At 48.4% G+C, this 21436-nt stretch overlaps 1 protein-coding gene across 8 annotated transcripts in view; it reads left to right on the top strand.

Annotated features, from left to right (window-relative positions):
* Myo7b (myosin VIIB) overlaps positions 1–21436 on the top strand; it is a 93613-nt gene that overhangs the window by 58145 nt on the left and 14032 nt on the right. For 5 of the 8 annotated variants that reach the window (XM_063258815.1, XM_063258822.1, XM_063258819.1 and 2 more), the window contains exons 15-27: positions 38–201; positions 500–640; positions 2363–2515; positions 3131–3229; positions 4594–4688; positions 11547–11631; positions 12721–12966; positions 14131–14316; positions 15046–15291; positions 15421–15588; positions 17147–17224; positions 17343–17470; positions 21248–21374. In XM_063258815.1, the coding sequence (XP_063114885.1) occupies positions 38–201; positions 500–640; positions 2363–2515; positions 3131–3229; positions 4594–4688; positions 11547–11631; positions 12721–12966; positions 14131–14316; positions 15046–15291; positions 15421–15588; positions 17147–17224; positions 17343–17470; positions 21248–21374 (1916 nt within the window). The remainder of the gene's footprint in view (positions 1–37; positions 202–499; positions 641–2362; positions 2516–3130; positions 3230–4593; positions 4689–11546; positions 11632–12720; positions 12967–14130; positions 14317–15045; positions 15292–15420; positions 15589–17146; positions 17225–17342; positions 17471–21247; positions 21375–21436) is intronic. The other 3 variants (XM_063258818.1, XM_063258816.1, XM_063258817.1) reach the window with 3 other exon arrangements.

Here is a 21436-nt window from a genome sequence, read left to right as displayed (position 1 = left end):
TGGGGGTGATGGCTAAGCTGGCCTGCTGTTTCCACAGGCTTCCTGGAGAAGAACCGAGATGTGCTAAGCATGGATATTCTCACCCTGGTTCACTCCTCCAAAAACAAGTTCCTGAGGCAGATATTCAATCTGGAGTCAGCAGAGACCAAGCTGGGCCGTGGCACCATCCGTCAGGCAAAGACAAGCAGCCAGCTCTTCAAGGTGGGTTCTGGTACCCTCCTTGGTCTCCTGGGTGTCTCACCCCTGAGGACCATGGGATCAGACAGATGTGTATGGAGGAAAAACAATCTGCCCACCAGTGGGTGCCAGATGCCAGCAGCACACAGCCAGGTGCCTGTGAAATAGGCACTCAGGAGACCTGTACTAGATGGAGGAATGAATGAATGAACGAATGTGTGAATGCACTTGGCAGCAGCCCTCTCTGTGCAGGGGAGGAGGGCATCCACGTGACCCCGGCCTCATCCCCACTGCCCCCACTCATGCCCAGTGTTCCCACTAGCAGTCTGCAGACTCTGCCAAGCGGCCCTCCACCCTGGCGGGCCAGTTCAAGCAGTCACTGGAGCAGCTAATGAAAATCCTGGCCAGATGCGAGCCCCACTTCATCCGCTGCATCAAACCCAACAAGTATAAGAAGCCATTGGTAAGGAGAACGGGAGGGCACGGGAGGAAGGGGTGGCTCTGAGGTGTTCAGGGCCCTGACCACTCTTTCAGCAGTCCTGGCCGGCCTTAGAGCTGCTATCTGCCTCCACATCTGATTGCGTCAATGACCTGCAAGGCTTTGGATCACCCAGAGGCACTTGGTTCTCTTAGCCCTGCTATTCATCCACTGTGTGTTCTTGGCCAGGCTCTGGACCTCCCTGAGCCTCAATTTTTCTCTCCCATAAAGCCAGATCATTCTAATCTGAGGGTTAGAACTAGTATTGGGACACTCAGTAAGTGGCAGAAGCCAGTCCCGGGACGATGGAGTCCAGTGCCAGAACCTGTGGTGGCTCTTGTGTAGATGCATGTGGCAAGGGGTGGGAGCCCAGGAGCCTACAGATGTAGGGCTTCCCTATACTGCAAAGTGCCATTTGGAGGAATAAAAGGTAATTCAAAAACATCTCATAAAAGAACAAAAATAAATACTACATCAGCTGTAGTCCTTTTCTCAAAAGATGAAATTATATGAAATTGGGGCTTTTTCATAAAAATGAGGATATCCCCTGCTACAGCTGAAATGGGAAAATGCCTGGGGGTGTCCCTGTGCTCCCAGAAGCCCTCTGCCTACACCCACACTGCCTACTTGGGAGCTGCTGGGGAAGGTAATCAGGGCTAGGGCTGAGAGGTAGCTTCCTGATGGGTGATACGGAAGAGAAGCCCGCACTGAGGGCCCAAACTCTGGCTTGGGTCCTTTCGAGAACGACTATGGGAAGAGCATGTGCAGGATGCTTTCCTAGGATGTTGGCACGCGGGGCCTCCTTCTGGGCCTCCAGGAGCCTCCTCTACCTCCACCTGGGACTCACGATAACTGGGCACACTGGGGCTCCTGACACCCTAGGAAAGCATCCAGTTGCCACAGCGGCCCCCACACAGGCTGCCCTGTTCCCTAGGCCCAACTGCCCCCTCCAGCTGTCCTGCGTCTGCCTCAGCCAAGAAAGATGTTAGGTTTTTGTTGTTGGGGCCAGATACCTGAGAAAAATAACTCAGAGAAGAAGCTGGAGGTTGGAGTTCATGGTTGGTTGTCTCCATTGCTTTAAAGCCTGTGACAGACAGCATCGGCAGGAAGCAGGGTGAGAGAGACAGAGCCAGGGGCGCCAGGGAGCAGGCACCCGAGGCCACAGTCCCTGCTCCACTCTCTGCTGCCGCTCGCCTCCCATGAGCTCCCAGCTGTGGGTGACAGCTGTGGGTTAGCTCACCCCACCGATGATCTGTTCACCTTTGAGAGCCCCGTCTCTGAACACAGGAGACTTTGGGGGGACATTTTAGATGTGACCCCTAAGGGAATAAGCTGACAAGAAGCTCCACTGCCTCTCGGCAAGAGCGCTCTCTCCTCACTGCTCTGTGGCATGGCCCGCTGCCACCAGGCCCATGGGAACATCTCCTGAGGGCTGCTGCCTTTCCACTCACTGAACTCTGCGTATCTCACCTCGGTGAAAGTCTGGTGTTCTTAAGGGTGCAGTCGTTTATGGGTTATCAATTTTTGTCTTCTTGGAAACTCTCCAAAAACTTTTCAGCTACCTCTACAGTCTCTTCCAAAAAAAAAAAAAAAGGTTATTTTTATTCAACAAAGCATTTGTTCAGCTTCTGCCGTCTCTGGGGCACAGCCCAGCAGGCCCCAGGGTCACTGACCTTGGTAACTGTGGGCCCTGCTCCCCCACCGCAGCTCTTCGACAGGGAGCTGTGCCTCCAGCAGCTGCACTACTCAGGCATGATGGAGACCGTGCTCATCCGCAAGTCGGGCTTCCCTGTCCGCTACACGTTTGAGGAGTTTGCAAAGAGGTTCCGAGTGCTACTGACCAGCACCCAGCGTGCTCAGGTGTGTGCCCCGCACCCTGTACCTCCCCTTGCCCATTTTCCCCATTCTCTGGGCTCCCCCCACTGCCCTCCTGAAGGATGTACACCCACCCCAGACCCCCAGACTTAACAGCACCCAGCCACCCTTGCCCCCATCCTCCTGGTGTCATCTCTCACCTGATTGGTGTGTCTCCAGGCTCTCTGTGCTGTGCCAGGCAGTGAGGGGGTGACTCACTCATTGATGAGTCACTGAGTGGCAGACTTTGGGTCACCGAGTGGCAGGCTTTCTTTCTCAGAGATGTCTAATTTTACTGTGAATGGTTGTGTTCTCCCCTGGTGGAATATAGGGGGCTGTGTGGGGTTTTGGAGGCAGGAAGTCCTTTTTAAACTGGAACCCAGGTCCTAAAGTTTGGGCTTCTCTAAGGCCATGCATCCCACAGCCTCATGCACAGTCACAGCCTCAGAGCCTGAGCCCAGAGCACTCCCCTTAACCACCCCGGGATCTGAGCCCAACAGGGTGAAGCCAGTGAGAGGAGAAGGGACAGACAGATCTCTGGGAGAGCCCAGAGTGATCCCCATAGCTCCCCACCCAGGCCCTGCTCCCATCAGCACTGGGCCACCGTGTTTTCTTCTTCAGCTTCAAGATAATTTCCGTGAGATGACCCTGAGCATCACTAACCTGTATTTGGAGACAGACAAGGACTGGAAATTGGGAAAGACCAAAGTCTTCCTGAAGGTGAGCCCCTGAGAGACTGGTGGGTCCTCAGTCTCCTGGATTGTGTGGCGCAAGTTGGCTTTTGCATGGGACCTGGAGTTCACCCCTCAAACTGAGCAGAGCTGCTGGAACCCACTCTGTGCCCTCTGGGGCCCTCCTGTACTAGGAAGTTTAGAGTGCCAGGAACTGGCTCCACTTGCCACAGAGGGCTGCCCCCAGGGGTGGCTCAGCATGAGGACTCTGTGTGTTGGCAGCAGGGCAGCAGCTATCCTCAGGCAGCCTGTGGCACAGTCCAGCCTCCCCACAATATTCAGGGAGGCTGGGTCAGACAGATGAGGCCTTGCAACAGGGCAGGATCACTAGTTAGCTTCGGATCCTCTGCAGAAGGGACCTCCATGTCCCCCTGCCCTCCTAAGCCTGGGATAGGTGAGCGAAATCAGGAGAGAAATCCAAGATCAGAGCCAGGAGGAGGGTTCCCACCCTGTCCTCACCCTTTGCCCCTCTGTGCCTCCCCAGAGCTGCCTCTGGGCCTTCAGTTACCGCAGGCTTCCTGCCCCAGCCCTGTGACAGGTTCACTGTCTGTCTGTCTGTGCATCAGTGGGCCCTGGGCCAGAGCTCTGGGGCACAGATGGGAGGAGGGAGCAGAAGTCTCTCGATCCAGTTGGGAGTGAGACTCCAGAGGTGCCCAGGGTGCTGCCCAGTAGGGTGACAGGCAATGAGGCTCCAGGGTGGAGCTGAGTGGTCAGCTCAGCATGGGCAGGAGGCCCAGGAAAAGAAGGGAACACCAACCCTCCACGCTTTCCTCCTGGCTGTTCCTGGAGGCCACAGCCAATGCCCAGTACAACTGTGTCCAGTGCTCACCCAGGGGACATGAAGACGCTATCTGAGCTCAGCCTAAGGAGGGCAAGAAGCCCACCCTCTCCACACCCAGCCTGGGATGATCCCTGTCTTCTCAGGGCTCAGGTAGTGGCTCTTGCCTCTCATTCCAGGGCACAGGGACGGGGGACTGAGGCTGGGGACAGCCATGCCCAAGAATGCTGCCTGCTCATGAGCTATGGGAAAAACATTATATTGAAACAAGCATGAGTTCACTGTAGAGTTGGATGCAAACATTGCAACAAATGTTGGGAAATAAAACACAACTTCAGAGAGGTTTCATGACAACCTCCCTCTTGGGCTCCATTCACAAGAAGGAAAAGCATGTACAGGAGCTCTTGGCACTCTTTGCTCGAGTCTCAGCTGCGTCAGGCTCGGGTACCTTCTTTGCTGGCCTCTTGGGGAAGCCTCGGAGATGCTGCTTTCTGGAGCTTACGCCCTGGCCCCGGGCTGGCATTGTGGGAAAGGCAGCAGGATCAGCCTTGTGATGGTGTCGCCCCCTCTCGCAGGACCACCAGGACACACTGCTGGAGGTACAGAGGAGCCAGGCCTTGGACGAAGCAGCGGTCAGAATCCAGCGGGTCCTGCGAGGCTACAAATATAGGTGCCGGCCCCACCTCCATCTCACTCAGCCCACACACCTGGGCGCCATATCCTTTGGGCAGGCTTGGGAGGGAAACTGAGGCGCAAGACCTCCTGACCAGGACAGTGCAGCCTGTGTTGACCAGAGAATGCTTCATCAAAATGTTTGCTGGGACTCCATACATAAGAATTTTAAGCAAAATGATTTTGATGCTCGATTAACCATCTTAAAGAACACATGGGCTTGGGTCATGAGATTATCTGGTTTTAGAGATAAGAAAATGCCCACAACTTTGCATGGTTATCTACATTGGAAACTCCAGGAAATCCGTAAGTTGCTCTTTCTCTGGTAGAAATGCCCAAGAATGATAATGCTTGGGTGAAATGGTAGTAACATATTTCATTTTTAAAGAAACCTCCAAGGTGGATGTAGTAGCACACTCCTGTAATCCCAGCACTCTGGGAAGCTGAGACAGGAGGACTCATCACAAGTTCCAGCTCACCCTCGTCAGTTTAGTGATTTAGCGAGACCTTGTCTCTAAGACATAAAAAGAGCTGTGGATGTAGTTCAGTTCAATTCACAGAACAGTGAAAAAGGGTTCGGAGGCACCACCAAACTGTTTTCTAGAGTGACTACCATTTCACAGTCTTGTAAGCCATGAATGAATTATTCAGTTTCTCTGCATCCCTGCCAGCATCTGATGATGTCTCTGTTCACACACAGCTACTCTGATGTGTGTAATGAAGTCCTATTGTGGTCACACTTTTATGTTTCCCTCTTGGCTAAGAAAGTTGGACATTTTTTCCTGTGCTTATTTGGCATGTGTATGCACCCTCTTTGATGAAAGGCCTTGTGTTTGTTGCTTGCCTATTTTCTAATTAGATTGTTTGTTGAGTTTTGAAAGTTCTTTAGATATTCCAGATGATAATGCTTTGTTTGTTACAAGGTTTGGTTGGTTGGTTACAAGGTTACAAGGTTTGTAAATATCCTGTAAATACCCAGCTTATCTTTTCATTCTCTTAAAAGGGACGTTTATAATGTCTATTAGACAATTTCCCTGTTACATTTTTTGTTTGTTTTGAGATAGGGTCTCACCATGTAGTTCAGGCTGGTCTTGAACTCACTATGTAGCCCCAGCTAGCTTAAAACTTGTGCCTCAGCTTCCCTAATGCTGGGATTACAGGCATGCATTACCATGCCCAGTCCCAAATTTCCCTCCATGGGTCATGTTTTTGGTGTTGAGTCTGAAAAATTTCTGCTTGAAGATTTTCTGCTATGTTTTTCTAAAAGTTTTGCATTTAGGTCTATGACCCATCTTGAGTTGGAGTTAATGTTTTGTATAAGGTGTAAGACTGAAATCAAGACTCTTTTTAAATTTTTCCTATAGACAGATGTTACTTTAGCATCATTCACTGTCAAGTCCATCTTTTTTTCAGTGAGTTGCCTTTATAACTTTATCACTGGACATACTGTGTTCTGGGTTCTCTACTTCCCTTCCCCTGCCAGGGGCCACAGAGTAACTCTTGTAGCTATGTGGATAGATTCCTTCCACTCTTTGTTATTGAAGCTGTTTTAGCTATTCTGGTTTCTTTGCATTTCCATAGACATTTAAAAATAATCATGTCTATATCTATAATAAAATATGATTGGAATTTTTTACAGCTGTTGCAATGTATATCAATTTAGGGAAATAACATTTCTACTGCTTGAATGGACATGGTAACTTGCTCCAGGTACCTAAATGTTTGATTTTATTCATTGCTGTTCTGTAGTTGTCAGCATATATCTTGTCACATCTTGTAACTTTTGCAATTCTAAGTTGCATTGTATTTTCAGTTTCATCTTTAATGTGTTCACTGCTCACATATAGAATTATGATTGATTTTTGTGTGTTGACTTTGAATCCTGCAAAATTGCTGAACTTCCTTTCTATTCATTTCTTAGATTTTCCAATGTAAATAATCATGTCATCTGCAAATAAGGACAGTTTTATTTCTTTCTTGTTAGTTATGTGTCTTTTATTTCCTTTTCTTACCTTATTGTAGATGCTACAGCTGCCAAGTATTAGTGAGTACTGATGGCAAACGTTTTTACGATGTCCCATATCTTGAGAAAGTGTTCAATTCTTACCCATTAATTCAGTGCTTTTCTATTTTTAGAATGTAAAATGATGTGACTGTCAGTATTGCTTTAGTTGAACTTCACTAATTTTGGTGTGATATAGTTTCATTTTCAGTCAGTTTATTTTTAAAAATTTCCCCTTTGGCCCCTGGATTACTTCTGAAGTATGTTGTTTAGTTTTCAAGTTTTTGGAGATTTTCCTGTTCTTTTGTTATTGACTTGCATTTTGATTCCACTGTGGTCAAAGATACATTCCATAGATGTTAAATTTCATTAAATAAGTTGAGAGTTCCTTCATGACCCAAGATGTGGTCTGCCTTGATATATGTTCTAAGGGAACTTAAAAAACAAACAAAACAAAACAAAAAACATATATTCCACTGTTGTTGGATGAAGTATTCTTTTTAAAAATGTCATACCTGTTTAGTCGGTTGGTAGTGGAGCTGAGTTCCGCATCCTTGTTGATATCCTAATTGTCCAACAGTTGTTGAGTAGTATTGTGCAGTCCCACTGTAACTGTGTTTGCCTTTTTCATTTTAGTTCTGTCAGTTTTTGCTTCATCAATTTTACAGCTCTGTTTTTAGATGCACATACTGTTAGGATTTCAGTGTCTTCTTGTTGGATATGCATTTTTATATTCATGTAATCTCTATCTTGGATTATTTTCTTTGCTGTGAAGTCTGCTTTATATGGCATTAATGTTGAATTCCCGTTGGATTACTATTTGAATGATTCACATTTTTCGTTCATTTGCTATCAGACTTCCTATATTAGTGCACTTTCAGTGAGTTTTTTTTATAGAGAGTATGTAGTTGGATCATGCTTTTTAATCCATCCTACCAATCTCTGTCTTTTAATTAGTGTATTTAGGCTTTTTAAATTTAATGTAACTATTCACATCTTGGAGCTTCGGTCTCCCATTTTATTTTCTATCAGTTTTTTATTTCCCTGTATTTTTTCTACTTTTCTGTGGGTTACTTCCATTTTTATTTATGTATGGTATGATAAAGTGCATCCTATTAGGTGGTTGCTTTAGATATTGTGTGTCATACATATTACTGTTACCATATTTGTATATATACTTCAAACAAAATCTGGAAATATTTTTATATCACTTGCTCTCTCTTGTTTGTAATATGATTTTCTCAAATATTTTCTCTACATACCACATCAGAGAGTGTCACAAACTTTGCCCTATCAAATATATTTTAGCAAACACTGGCGGAGAAGAAATTGTATCTGCTCACATTATTGCTTATTATTCTTTGATCCTTCCTGACATTCCAAGGTTTCTTCTTTTGTTGTTTCCTTTCTGTTCGGAGGACTTCATTCAGCCTTTCTTTTAGAACAGGTCTCCTGACAGTTCCCTTTCTCTTTCTTCGCCTGAGAAGGTCTTGCTCTCTGGCTCTGTTGCTGGATATGCAGCCTTGGTTGATGGTCCTCCCTCTGGGCACCTGGGAGAGGCTGTGCCCTTTCCTCTGGCTGCCCTAGTTTCAGATGAGAAATGTGCTGTCATCTGAATTATTTTTGTCCTAAGGTAGTATGTTGTTTCTTTTTCATTGGTCTCAAGGTTTTATTGCCTTTGGTTTTCAGAAATTTGGCATCAAGATGTGTCTTGATGTGAATTTATTCTGTTTTGAGTTTTTTTCCAGGTCATCTCTGTTTCTGTCTTGGCCAGTTTATGGATTTTTCAACTATCTTGTGTTTAATTAGTTTTTTAGCACTACCTGTCTCTTTTCTTTCCAGGACTCTGATGACAAAGATATTAGACCTTTTGTCACTATACCTGTGGTTCCCTAGCCCTGCTCACTGTGTTCTTATTTTTTGAGACAGGGTCTCACTGTGCAGCCCAGGCTGGACTTGAACTCACAACAGCAGCCTTTCACCCTCTGCTCCTAAGCATGTGCCGACATGCCTGGAAACCCTGTCCAGTTTCTTCCCTCTATTTTACTTCTGTTCTTCAGTTTGAATAATTTCCATGGGTCTGTCCTCAAACTAATTGATTTATTCCTCTGTTATCTCCTTTATGTTGCTGGCTCATCCATTTTTTTTTTTTTTGCCTTATTGATTTATTTTGGAGTCTAGAATTGAACTCACGACTTTGAGCTTGCCAGGCAGGTGCTTATGCCGCTGAGCTACATCCCCAGTCCCTGGCTCATCCAATGAGATGGGTTTTTCCATTGTACTTTTCAGTTCTAAAGTTTCTGTTCAGCTCTGCTTTGTACCTTCTATTTCTTCACTGAGACTCTGTTTTCTGCTTATTTCAGGTTGTGTTCACAACTGCTCATTGCAGCATTTTTTGTTTTTTTCAGAGCAACTTTTTAAAAATAATGTTTAATTTTATTAGTACACATTTGCAGTTCATGCAGTTTGCAGTCACCTCAGGGAGGGGTTACATGTGTAACAGCTTGCATCCCAGCATTTTTGTATGACAGTTGACATCCCTGTCACCTCAGGGTTGGCATCTGTTGTCTTTTCTTCTTCAAGTTGAATTCTTCTGGTTTTTGGTATGATAAATGATTTTGTATTGAAACATGGACATTTTGGACATTGCATTATGAGAGCACCATGTCTTTAAATATTCTGATTTTGCTGGCTTCTTTACACTCAGGCGCCACTGGGCAGGGTATGCAGGGCACCACTCGCTGCTGCCAGGTCAGGTTCTCTACATGGCCTCTGTCAACTGTCAAAGTGACTCCAGGTTCCTTGTTACTGCTGGCCAGGCTGGGGGTCTGCTTTCTAGGAGGCCGCTGCTCATGCCACCCTGCCGGGCTGGGGTGAAGTCCATGGTACCAGGGCCCTCAAGGGACACTGGAGGTGGATGGGCTCATTGCTGCGATCGGGGGCACTAGTCTCCTCAGACAGGATGTTGACAGGAAGTGCACTCATTGTGGGCTGCGCAGAGCCCATGTCTAAGCTCCTGCTCGCATTTGCTGATGTAGGTGCTGTGATGCTATGGTTGTCTGGTGTGATATTTCATTGGAGTAGAGAGGTTATTGTTTTAAATTTTCTATCTTACTAGGCTACTTCTTTCCTGCTCCTTTGTGGAGAGAGGAAAAGCTCTTCTAGGGGCTTGTGGGTCTTTATCTATTAGCATTTCTAGGTTGTTAAGTTCTTTAGTTCTAGCCTGGGTAGAGAGAAGTAAAGAGAAAAGGTTCAAAGAAATGAGGTAAAGAGAAAATCTGGAGAAGTTACCATGGTGTCATTTCTTGAGCTGTGATGTCCCTGGATGATCTGCTTTCTTCTTCTTGCCTTTCAGAGTTGTCTTATGTTTGTTTTGTGTGTAAGCCCAAGGCTTTTAGTCGTACTTAGCAAGAGGATTACATACAAGTATATCTAGCCCATCTTCTTGAAAGTGATGGCCATTGCTATTTCACCATGTCTTTGCTGTTCTACTCAATAAACTGGACCAAAAATTAAAGAAGAAAGAAAAAACTGAAGAAAGAATCATGGCTTCTCGATGACAGTGCGCACTCTGTGCATGTGTGAGTGTGTGTGTGTACTGTGTATACACATGTGTGCTGGAGATTGAACACAGGGTCTCGTGCATAACCATGCAATAACCATGTTGTTGTGGGACAATCATGAGCATTACAGGCTGTTTAGTAGAATCTCTGGCCACCATTCACTGGCTATGAGTAGCACCCTCTCCCACCCTTCATGCCACCATGCCAACTAGAACACCTCTAAGCTTTGCCCAGTGTGCTCTGGAGGGTAGCTGTGCTCAGTTAGGAATCACTGTACAGATACCAGAAAGTAGATAGATCATCTTTATTTTTGGATAATTTGGTTGTTTACTTTGACTCTATTAGAATATTGGGGAATTAAATGTATGCAGTTGCCCTTTAGTATCTTTGGAGAATTAGTTCCACCATTCAAGGACCCAATATCTGCAGATGCTCATGTCTCATATAAAATGACGCAATATTTGTATGTAACCTATACACACTGTCCCACTATGATTTCAGTCATGTCCAACTTACTTATAATACCTAATACAATGGAATGCTGTGTAAATAGCTCTTATATTGTGCTGTTTAGGAAAGGATGAATGACAAGAAAGAAACTGTATAGATTCCATGCAGATGTTATATTTTATTCAAATACTTTCAACCTATGAGTGATTAAATCTGTAGACACAGAACCTGTGTACACAGAGGACTGACTCTATGAGTATGTGTGTGTGTATGTGTGCATGTGTGTGTATGTAGACAGCTAAACAAATATCAAAAGTTCCGACTTAATTGGACTGGGTGTGACCAAGGCATCAATAACTGAAAGTTTTTTAGATGGTTTTAACATGGTTGTGATTTACTGCTCTAAAATGAAAAAAGTCCTCTGAAAAAGTCACTAGAAGTGAAAAAACTCAGCTGACTGTGACATGAAAGCTTTACGTAACTCAAACTCCCCTGGGACTGCCTCTGTCCCCCAAAACCCAATATTCAGATCCTCCTTTCCAGGTCCAGCCTTGGGCTAAGAGGCCATGAGGATGAACTTTATTCCTTCACAGATCTTGGCAGTAAGAAGGGATTTCTTGATAGTCTTAATCCTGGAGTTTGCATTACTGCCAATAGACTTAGTGTTCCTAATCTGCCTGTGTACCATTTGGTCTGGACAGGCTTCTGGGAAAGTACTGTAGGGATTCACTTTCCCTGGCAGCTTGTCATCCCTCTGCCCTTCTGATCAGTTCCCCAGGCCTCAGAGGCTTGAAAACAGCTGGATTGTTCATGCCTCTGCTTGCATCCTTCCCTCCCCCAGGAAGGAGTTCCTGAAGCAGAAGAAGGCAGCTGTGACCATCCAGGCCAGGTGGCGAGGCTACTGCAACAGGAGGAATTTCAAGCTGGTGAGAGAGCTGGGAGGCTGGGTCTTCCGGAGCAGCAGGTAGATTTTAAGAGTCTGCTTCTCTGACTAGAGACCTCAGGCAGGAAGAGTTCCATTCCAAACACCTGGAGTATCGATTTTAAATGACGAACATCAGCACCCACTCTCGAACCTCTCGGCCGTGCTCATGTTCTTCTGCAGAGTTCAGGGCATCCCCAGAGCTGGACCAAGGAATCCTGCTGGGACGTGAGATTGGGACTCTTTTTTCCCCACCTTGCAGGCAATCACATGAAGCCAAGCAACTGTGGCCGCACTCAGTTAAGCCTCACTTAACTTTGTCACAGCTACAACTGTGGTTGGAGCATAAAACAGTCACATTAGCAAATGAGCCCAAGGTCTTTTGTGTTCCACGTTGACACCGTGTGCAGATGTGTATGGTGAAGCTGCTGGGGGCCTATGACTTTATTTAATATTAAACCAACAGTCAAGGACCTGAGACACAGAAGAATTCAGCAGAGTTGCTGAGAGTACACAGTAAGCAGTGAGCTGACATCCGGATGTCAGTGCGGTGACTTCCAGGCCCTAAGCTGACCCAGACTAGTTTGATCTCTGAGTAGCCAACAGTGCTCAGGAACTGTTGTGGCCAGCGGATATTTGCAGCATACAAATGACCATTCAGCAGCTTTCTTTCCTTCTGTTCTAAGGATCCAAGAATTAGCTTAATGGAGCCAACCACAGTCCCTCCCCCAGCCTGCATTGAGTAGCCCCTCACTGGACACAGTGGCTGTGCTTGGCTGGCTGTAGCAATGAAAAGAAAGGCTCTGGAATCAAACTGCCCATGTGAAACCCAGGCCAGTTCTTGCTGGCCCCTAGGAGGCCACTTTATGATTTAACAAATGCTTAGTTAACACTTGCTTGCATAGCAGACTCTTTTCTCAGGACGTTACAATCAACAATTCACTTGCGAGGCACACGCCCATACATAGCATGGGCCCTCTACCGAGAAGCAGGTGCCTGTCCGGCTAACTTCCAGGGTCTCCCCGGGAACTGCCACTCCAGGTTCCTTAGGAAGGCCTCTGGTTCTGAGCTCTCCTCCTTCCTGGCCCCCCAGATCCTGTTGGGCTTTGAACGCCTGCAGGCCACTGCCCGGAGCCACATACTGGTGAGACAGTTCCAGGCCATGCGGCAGAGAATGGTACAACTGCAGGCCCACTGCAGGGGCTACCTGGTGCGCCAGCAGGTCCAGGCGAAAAGGAGGGCTGTGGTCGTCATCCAGGCACATGCCAGGGGCATGGCTGCTCGGCGGTGCTTCCAGCAACAGAAAGCCAGCTTGGGTGGTCATGCAGCTTCTCGACAGGTGGGACTGGTTGGGACCCACGTGGGCGAGGGCAGAGGGGAGGAGAGTGGCAATGAAGAGCTCTTCTCAGAGTCCCCTTTCCAAAGTCCATGCTTTGAAGCCAAGACCTTTAAATCTGTTACAATTACTCAAGACCACAGCAAGGATACAGAAGTCAAATTAGGCTGCCACTGAGATCGCACAAGAGGCATCTTGCTCCTCTCCTTGTTCCAAGTCAGTAGGTCACACCATCTGGGAAGACTCAGCCACTGCCCAAGGCCTTGCAGAGTGCAGCATGGACAGGCAACAGAGGAGGACAGCCTCATACCTGCACCCTGGAAATGGAACTTCTCAGGACCTTCCCTTCATTAAGCTTTAGGGACAATTTCATGGCAGGGAAAGTTTCCTTGAAAGCATAGCAAACGTGGGCCAGATGAGCTATAGAAGGCCATGGTTCCACATAGGAGAGCAGAAGTCTGGGCACAGAGCCGTGTATGTGACAGCTCAGGTGACAGAGAAACACCAAGGGAGCCATTCATTTTTCTGGGAGGTTGGGAGGATAGGAAGCATCATACTAGCTACAAGAAGTGTGCTCCTGCACTTTGAAATCCGACCCTTACACAATCCCTCTATGAATTGTTCTAGACTTAACCACTTGCTTTTCGCTTGGCTTGTTTGGAAGTTGTGATAAGGCAAAGGGACATTTACTTCTTTCCTGTAGATGACATTTACCTCTGCCCCATAGATGAAAATTAGGTCTATTGTATAAAGTACCAGGGCAACACACAGGCCAAGTGAAACAGGAGATGCTCAGACAAGTTGCTGTTCCAGTGACCCCAGCCTGGCTGCAGAGCACCTTGACCTGCACATGCTCCTTAGTACAGGACTAGACCTCCCCTGGAAGACTCTGATGCACCACAAATGAAAGGACCTAAGCAGTGGTTTGGGGCTCCTTTGAGTTTGAGGTGCTGCTGCAGGGATCAGGCCGACAATTTCACCTCTCTCCAGACCTCTAATTATCACTGGGAAGTGAAAATTCCTGATATGTACTCACCCTGGCTATCATTGCTTTGGACAAGTCATGTTAAGACAGGGTTTACCTGGTTTCTGGAAGATACATGTCATGTGAGAGTAGACAGAGTGGGACCCTTTTAGCCAGCCTGGAGGTCACTGTCTCACTGCCAGGTGTGTGTGCAGGGACCTGCAACCATCCCAGCTGAAGAGCAGAAGGACCGAAGAAGTGCTCTCCCCACCAAGAAGCGCAAGTCCATCTATGACACTGTCAATGACACAGAGATGGTAGAGAAAGTGTTTGGCTTCCTTCCGTCCATGATCGGGGGCCAGGAAGGCCAGGCTCCAGAGTGCTTTGAGGTAAGACAGCCCCAAGTGGGGGCCGAGCCCTCGGCCCCTGGAGCAGGTGCTCAGGGAGCAGCAAGGTGAGTTTCACTCGCTCAGTAGCCATACATGCAAAGAGCAGGCGGGCAGCCACGTGGCTGGACCCTTCAGAGCCAGGTAGACTTCCTGGAGGCCCTGGATGCTTCCATCCAGGCAGCACTTCCCATGCCTGCCTGGAGCCCTGCAGGCTGCTGTCATGCACATGTGACTGAAAGTCAGAGGATACAATTGAAGTGGCAGGGTTTGGGGTTGGGGCAGTGGCAGGCAGCTGGAGCTGCATCCAGGATTGTCCTGCAGACCCTCATCCGACCCTGCTCTAGGTTCCAGGCCCTGGAGATCTGCACACTGCCCTACCCTCTGTGTTCGAGTCCCCCTGGAGTGGGGCAGCCGGGACCCCTCCTCAAGACAAGTGCTGCCCTTCCTTACCTGGCCTGTAGGGACGCAGAAGGGAGGGCTTGGGGTGCAGTGCAGAGGGCTCATGTCTGCAGGACAGGGGGGCCCAGGCTGCACATAGGCAGCCCACTGCCCCCTACCGTGTGTGGGAATTGGGGAGTTGGGGAGGCCCAGGCAGATGCCTCTGTACCAGGCGGTACCCAGATGGAACCTCCTCAAGCTCCACTGGCCCCCAGCACTGAACACTTGACAGCTATCCGAAGGCTCAGCTGTCACCTAAAAAGACCCACTTTCTTTCTTAACCATCCCCAGGATCTGGAAACCAAAAGCCCCAAACTGCCTAAGACTATCCTAGAAACCAACACTCCAAAACTGTCTGAGATTGATCTGGACACAGTCCCCATTGTGCAGAAGCTGGAAGAGGACACAGATGGTCTAGCAGAGTATACCTTTCCCAAGTTTGCTGCGACTTACTTCCAGAAATCAGCCAGCCACACACACATCCGACGTCTCCTCCGCTACCCCCTGCTCTACCACGATGACGACACTGACTACGGGGTACCCAGTTGTCATTGAGTTCACAGCAGCTCAGCTGTTCCAGATCCCTGAGCTAAGGTGCAGAGGGAAACAGCTGTGGTTTTAGGGAGCAGGCAGTGGACTCCAGCAGCCCCCGTCTCACTCCCCCAGGCTGCCCTGGCCGTGTGGCCCATCATCCTGAGGTTCATGGGTGACCTCCCGGAGCCGGTGCTGTATGCCAAGAACAGCGTGCAGGGCGGCCCAGTCATGCGGCAGATCCACGCCACACTGAGCCAGGAGGGCACGGCTCAGGGGCCCAGACACAGCGGGTCTGTGCAGGTGAGTGGTACGAAGGAGAGGGGAATGATCTGGGCGGGACAGAGAGGTGGACACAGGTCCCTCTCTTGCGTGCCACCCAGAATCCTCCCCCAACAAACCAGGGCACCAGAGTGTGCTGTCTTGAATTGTATCTGAGAACTTGTAAATTAAGAATCACACCCAAGACAGTTTGAATTACGCAGTCATTCATGGAGGGAACAACCTGGACTCTGAATATTGGGTTAGTCTCAAACCGAATTCAAATGCATGCAGCAATAATGATATAACCAATGTTGCTACTGACTGACCACCTGCTGCTTCTCTCTGTTTAGGTCATAGCTGGGCCAGCCCTACAAGCTAGGGCTTAGTATGGTTATTTCTAGCAAGAGAAATTGAGAGGTGAAATAACTTGCCTCAGTTCACGGAGAGGCTGAGTGTGGGAGATGGCTTTGTACCTGTCCTGTTGAATTCAGAGACCACCCTCTTGCCTCTCACTTGACTGTGGTCCTGCTGGAAGGTTAATTCACATCCATTTCTGCTCAGAGAGGCTCGTCAAGGCCCAGGTAGTTCCCTGAGGAAATCTTGATAGAGCTCCCCAGAGGGGTACACAGCAGTGAGGGTGCCCTGGGGCTGCAGGACCCTGTACACCCCACCCACTGACTGCACAGCAGCCTAAAGGTTTCTGCATCTCTGTCGCAATGCGCCATCCCCTGACCTCTGGAGGCACAGCCTCCATTGGGACACTAGGGATTCATCACTGCATGGTGGGTTGCTCCCTTAAACAATACTTACCTGATATTTTACTTGGCTCCTCACAGCCAGGAGTAGCTTAGCCGGTTAGATCTGGTCCAGAGTCTCTCAGGAGGTTGCTGTGATCATGTCACCCAGAGCTTGTGTCACCTGAAGGTGTGACTGAGGTGGGGGGTCCACTCTCAGATTGGCCACTCATGTGGCTGCTGACATGAGGCTTCTGTGCCTGGTACAGCGACCTCTCCATAGAGCTGCCCTCTCAGCAAGGCTTCCCCAGAGACAATGATCCAGGCAGGAGAGCAGAAGGATGACACAGTATCCAGGCACGGAATTCACAGGGCACCCAGGGTAGGAGTGTCAGGTACAGGTGTCCCTATAGGTCACTTTGCCAGGGAAGGGACTCTGGGAGGCAGTAGATCCACACTGCACCCCTGGAGGTGACATAGGGGCTGTGGAGTGGCTTCTCAGGTAGAGCTTCCTGCCTGCGCATGTGTCTACTTACAGAGCCCTGACCGTGAGCCCACTCACACTCCCAGCACGTGAAAGCCTGCACTGCACGTTCAGGCCAAACCAGCTTTGCCCCATCCAGAAGCCAGCACCCAGGCCCACAGTGACCTCTAATTAGGGAAGTAAACTCTTCATGACAAATGGTGATCTCAGCCTAAGGAGACCACAGAACCTAACAGCTGCAAACAAACCCCTCTTCAGCAATTTGTAAATCAGGCCAGGAACATCTGAGTGATAAGGACACTTGCTCCACTCTAGGTGACCAGAAGGTCAGTAGCACTGAGGAATCACTTGGACTCTCTTCTCCTATGTCTTTCCACAGACAGTAAGCCGCAAGGACAGAGGGAACAAGGACATCTCCTCCAGGAAGCTGAAGCAGTCCTCCCGGGTCACAGGCCAGGTAAGCCTGCCTAGCCTGCTTCTAGGTTCCAGCTGTCACTTCTACCCCTGCGTGTGGATTCCTCCTTAGCAAGTGAGGGGAATCGCAGCTGTCCTAACAGCCATCTTTGGGCTTCAAGGTGGCCAACCAACTGGGTACGGAAGAGGAGGTGTTCGACCCCAATGGCCCCATCTCAGACAGACCCATGTCCAACCTGGAGAAGGTGCACTTCATTGTGGGCTACGCCATTCTCCGGCCTGGCCTCAGGTCAGTGTCCACTGCTTCCCACCCCACTCAGTGACCCAGGCTCACCTGTCCCTGAGAACCCCCACCCCCATTCCCTGGCTGGGGACCTGGAGCCTCCACCTAGGACAGCAGCTGATTCCGCCACTGAATGTTCTCTACTCGCATGTGTTAAGAAAACCCATGCGGGAACCCAGTTTTAGGAAAACAGATTTATCACCTTGGCTTTAGTGCAGGACTCTGAAAATGAGCAAGTTCCCTGTTTATATTACATATATATTCTATATGCTGTTTGTTTTACAAGTTATAATTTTATGCAAATTCTAAGAAAAAGTATACTATTTTATGGGAAAGACTACAGTATTTTAGGGAAGAATTTGTTTTATAATTTTTAACCAAATGGAAAATGTTGGCCACTGTTTCTTCAATTATTCTCTTTCTCTCCTCTCTCCCAACCCCTTAAATTCTAGTTAAATAAATTCTAATTAAACCTAAATAAGTTCTAATTAAATCTAAATAAAGCTTTATGTGACTGTCCTATAGATCTCTAGGAATCTGTTCATCTTTCCTCTCTTTTTTACCTCTATTCTTTAGATTAGATAGTTTCCATAAAGCTATCTTCAAATTTACTGGTCGGTCTTCCTCAATCTACTGCTGTTCCCATTGAATAAGCTTTAATATCAGGTATATAACTTGTTATACCTGCATTATTATGTTTCTCCTGCACATTTATATTTATGTTTATCTACCAAGATTCCCTATTTGTTCATTTGTTGTGTGTGTAGGTTTCCTTATGTCCTTTGAGCATAGTTGTGGTAGTTTTTAGTCTTTTCTGAAACTTTGACTTCTGGGTCATACCAGAGTCAGTCTCCGCTGGCTGCATGTTTTCCTGTTTCCTCATAAATCAATCTTTCGGACAGTGTCCTGGACATTGGGATGATAGAGACTCTGAATTGTGTTATGTTCTTTCAAGGAGTGTTAAATTTTGTCTTAGCAGACAGTTAATTCAGTTGAATTCAGGTGTGTCTTTCCCATAGTGAGCAGCAGGCAGTGAGGTAAGCTGCGCAGTCTGCCTCCTCAGACACAGATAAGGGTGCCATGTTCCGTTCAGGAAGTACATATATTTTTATATGCAAAATGTAACACTCTTCCCTGGTGTTCTTTATTGTGGCATTACCTTTCTCACACTCATGCTTCTGGGGATACCCCAGACTCTGCCCTCTGCTCCTTCAAAGCGGAACGACAACAGGCCCTCTACCCAAGTGCTAGCCTGCATCACCCCTCCCCCACTGGGCGAGTGCTCTGACCCAGCTGGTCTGCTGCTAGTTTCCCTCATGTTGATACTTACCAGCCTCCACCTCCAAAAAGCTACATCCAAATGAGGTACATCATGCGTTCTCCAGATGCCTCTACAGGCAGTAGATGCCACTCAGAGCTGGCATCTGGCCAGGAATGAGTCAACTTCACCAATCTCCCAGATCTCCTGTTGACTCTGACCCCAGGCAAGCATCCTGCAGCCTTTTGCTGCCGACTTTCCAGGAATAAGGGATGCCTCCTTGTGTGAGACCCCACCAAATGCTCGGATGTCGGCTCTTTCCACTGCATTTTCCTGTCACGCTCTCGTGTGTCCCTCTACACAGCGTGGCTCGGAAACCTTGCCTCTTCTGATGGGCTCAGGACTTGCTAGAATGAACCAGTCCTTAGTCTTTTTGCTCATAGAGGTCCTCAGCTAGAGGAACAACAGGGCAAGATCTTGGAAGACTCTTTCACCACGCTCCATGGAAGCAGCCGAGACTGGGACCCAGTGGGAGGCAGTAGGCTGTGAAGCTCAGCATGCTTTAGCTGGGAGGGAGATGCTTATCTCTGGAAGGCAGCCCCATCCTAACAGCAGCTCTCTCTGAGTCCCCTCACTCTTCCATCACTTGAAGTAGTGAGAACAGGCCACAGATCTCTGTCCCAGGAAGTCCTTTCCAGGAGTCACCTTCCGTATTCCTGGCTAGAAGTGGCATGGTGGTGGACTGGTTCTGCCAGCTTTTAGGAAATCCTACAAGAATGTGCCTCTTTAGAATGCTGGGTATTTACCATCCTTTTGTCCTTGGATCTGAGGTCTTAACCAAATTCTAAGGTAAAACAAATGCTCTGTTCCACATCTGCCACACATTTGATACGTCTCATACATCCTTGCTCAGGGTGAGGCTCTGGCCTGAGTCTTGGGGATGCAGAGTTAAAGAAAATATGCCTCTGTTCTCAGAGAACTCACTCTTCAGTTGAGGGCTGTGTTACTCAACTTTCCACTACTATGGCAATCAATTTATAAGTAAGAAAGATTTGTTTTGGCTCCCAGTTTTAGGAGTTTGGGTCCATGCTCACTTGATCCTATTGCTTTGGGCCTGTGGTCGATCATAGCTGAAGTACATGGAAAAGGAAGCTGCTTACTTCATGGTGGTCAGGAAACAAAAGCAGAGAGAGTCAGGAAGCAGGTTCTCAGTACGACCTTCAAGCTCCCAGACCCAGTGGCAAAACTTCTTTCCTCTAGGTTGCCACCTCCTAAAGGTACCACCACTTCTCAGTACTGTCACAGGCAACAACCATCTCCTTAATACATGGACCTTTGGGGCATTTGTCTAAACCAAGAATGGGACCATAAAAGGACCAAGAAACTCCCAAGAAAATGTGCTCGGGCTAGGGTCTTCTTGGAACTAGTGGGGATATAAAAAGGAGTGGGCTTAATGCCCTCCTGGGCAGGGTAGAAAGGAGCAGGGGTGTTCATCAGGCGGGATGAATAGGTCTCAGAGCCTTCAAACAGCCATAAGGGTCTGAAGTTCTAAGTGGGTTTATCACAACTAAGGCGTGGAGTCTGGGTTCCTTTCTAAGGGCAGTGGGGGAAGTTTTAAGCAGAAGATCATAATCATACACAATTTCCTCTCCAGCAATGATGGGAGAGTAGAGCCTGGCACGAGAGGCTAAGAAGACTAAGAGGCTGTGACAGTGGTCTAGAGGCAGCTTATGAGGAATGCCTTGGAGAACAGGAAAGACCCTGGGAGACAGGTGGTTGGACGTGATGGCTAATGGGGCTTGGAAGATGCGGGGATGGGAGGAGTTAGGGTGATCCCCAGATTTCCAGGAGGGGTATGTGGTTGATGGGTGTCTGTAGACTGCAGAGAGAGTAGGGTGCTAGACCCAGCCCTTACCGTCTCTCGAGAGCTAGTTGTATACATCTCTTTCCGACTCGATGTTTGGAAATATCACAGTGGCAATTTCAAATTGGTCTCAGTGGGAACAGTCACATCACAGAAGACAGCAAATGCAGAGAGGCTGGGAAAATTGGTGGGTAGACATTTGCCATTACAGCACTGCATACTGGGGGAGGTACTGGCTTCTGGTATGAGGGGACTAGAGGCTGGGGAAGGCTCTGGGAGAGCCCCTCCCTAAGAGGACATGAGGGAAGGCTCCTGAGCCTGTGGGGAGGGGACACAGTGGGGAGAGGGTTCTCCCATGAGACTCCCTGTCCCTCTGCAGAGCTAGGGCTATCTTTAGGAAAGGGAGCATGGCCACTGGGGAGAGAGAAATAACTGCAATAACTGCAGGGTGTGGAAAGGAGCAGCTCAACTTAAGAAGCAGGGCAGAAAGGCTGCTGGGGGGATGAGGTGCCTGGGCCACAGCCTCCATGAGCTGGGAAATGGGAGCTGGAAGGAGCAGGACGCAAAGCTCACAGCCCCAGAGGAGGCTGGGGAGAGCTGAGTGACGAGTGTCACCTACCCAGAGCCAGCTCCAGTCCACCTTCTGCCCTATGTCCTCCAGGGATGAGATTTACTGCCAGATCTGCAAGCAGCTCTTGGAGAACCCTAAATCGAGCAGCCAGGCACGGGGCTGGATCCTGCTCAGCCTCTGCCTGGGCTGTTTCCCACCCTCTGAGCGGTTCCTGAAGGTAGGCCAGCCGGGGCTGGGTGGGTTGCAGCAGGACCAGAAATCTTGGCCCACCACTCAGTT

The sequence above is a fragment of the Cavia porcellus genome, unplaced genomic scaffold, assembly GCF_034190915.1.
Source record: "Cavia porcellus strain 051 isolate PalLab524CR breed Dunkin Hartley unplaced genomic scaffold, mCavPor4.1 scaffold_12, whole genome shotgun sequence".
NCBI classification, from domain to species: Eukaryota; Metazoa; Chordata; class Mammalia; order Rodentia; family Caviidae; genus Cavia; species Cavia porcellus.
Note: the sequence above shows the minus strand (reverse complement) of the source record. Positions and strands in the feature narration are given on the sequence as shown.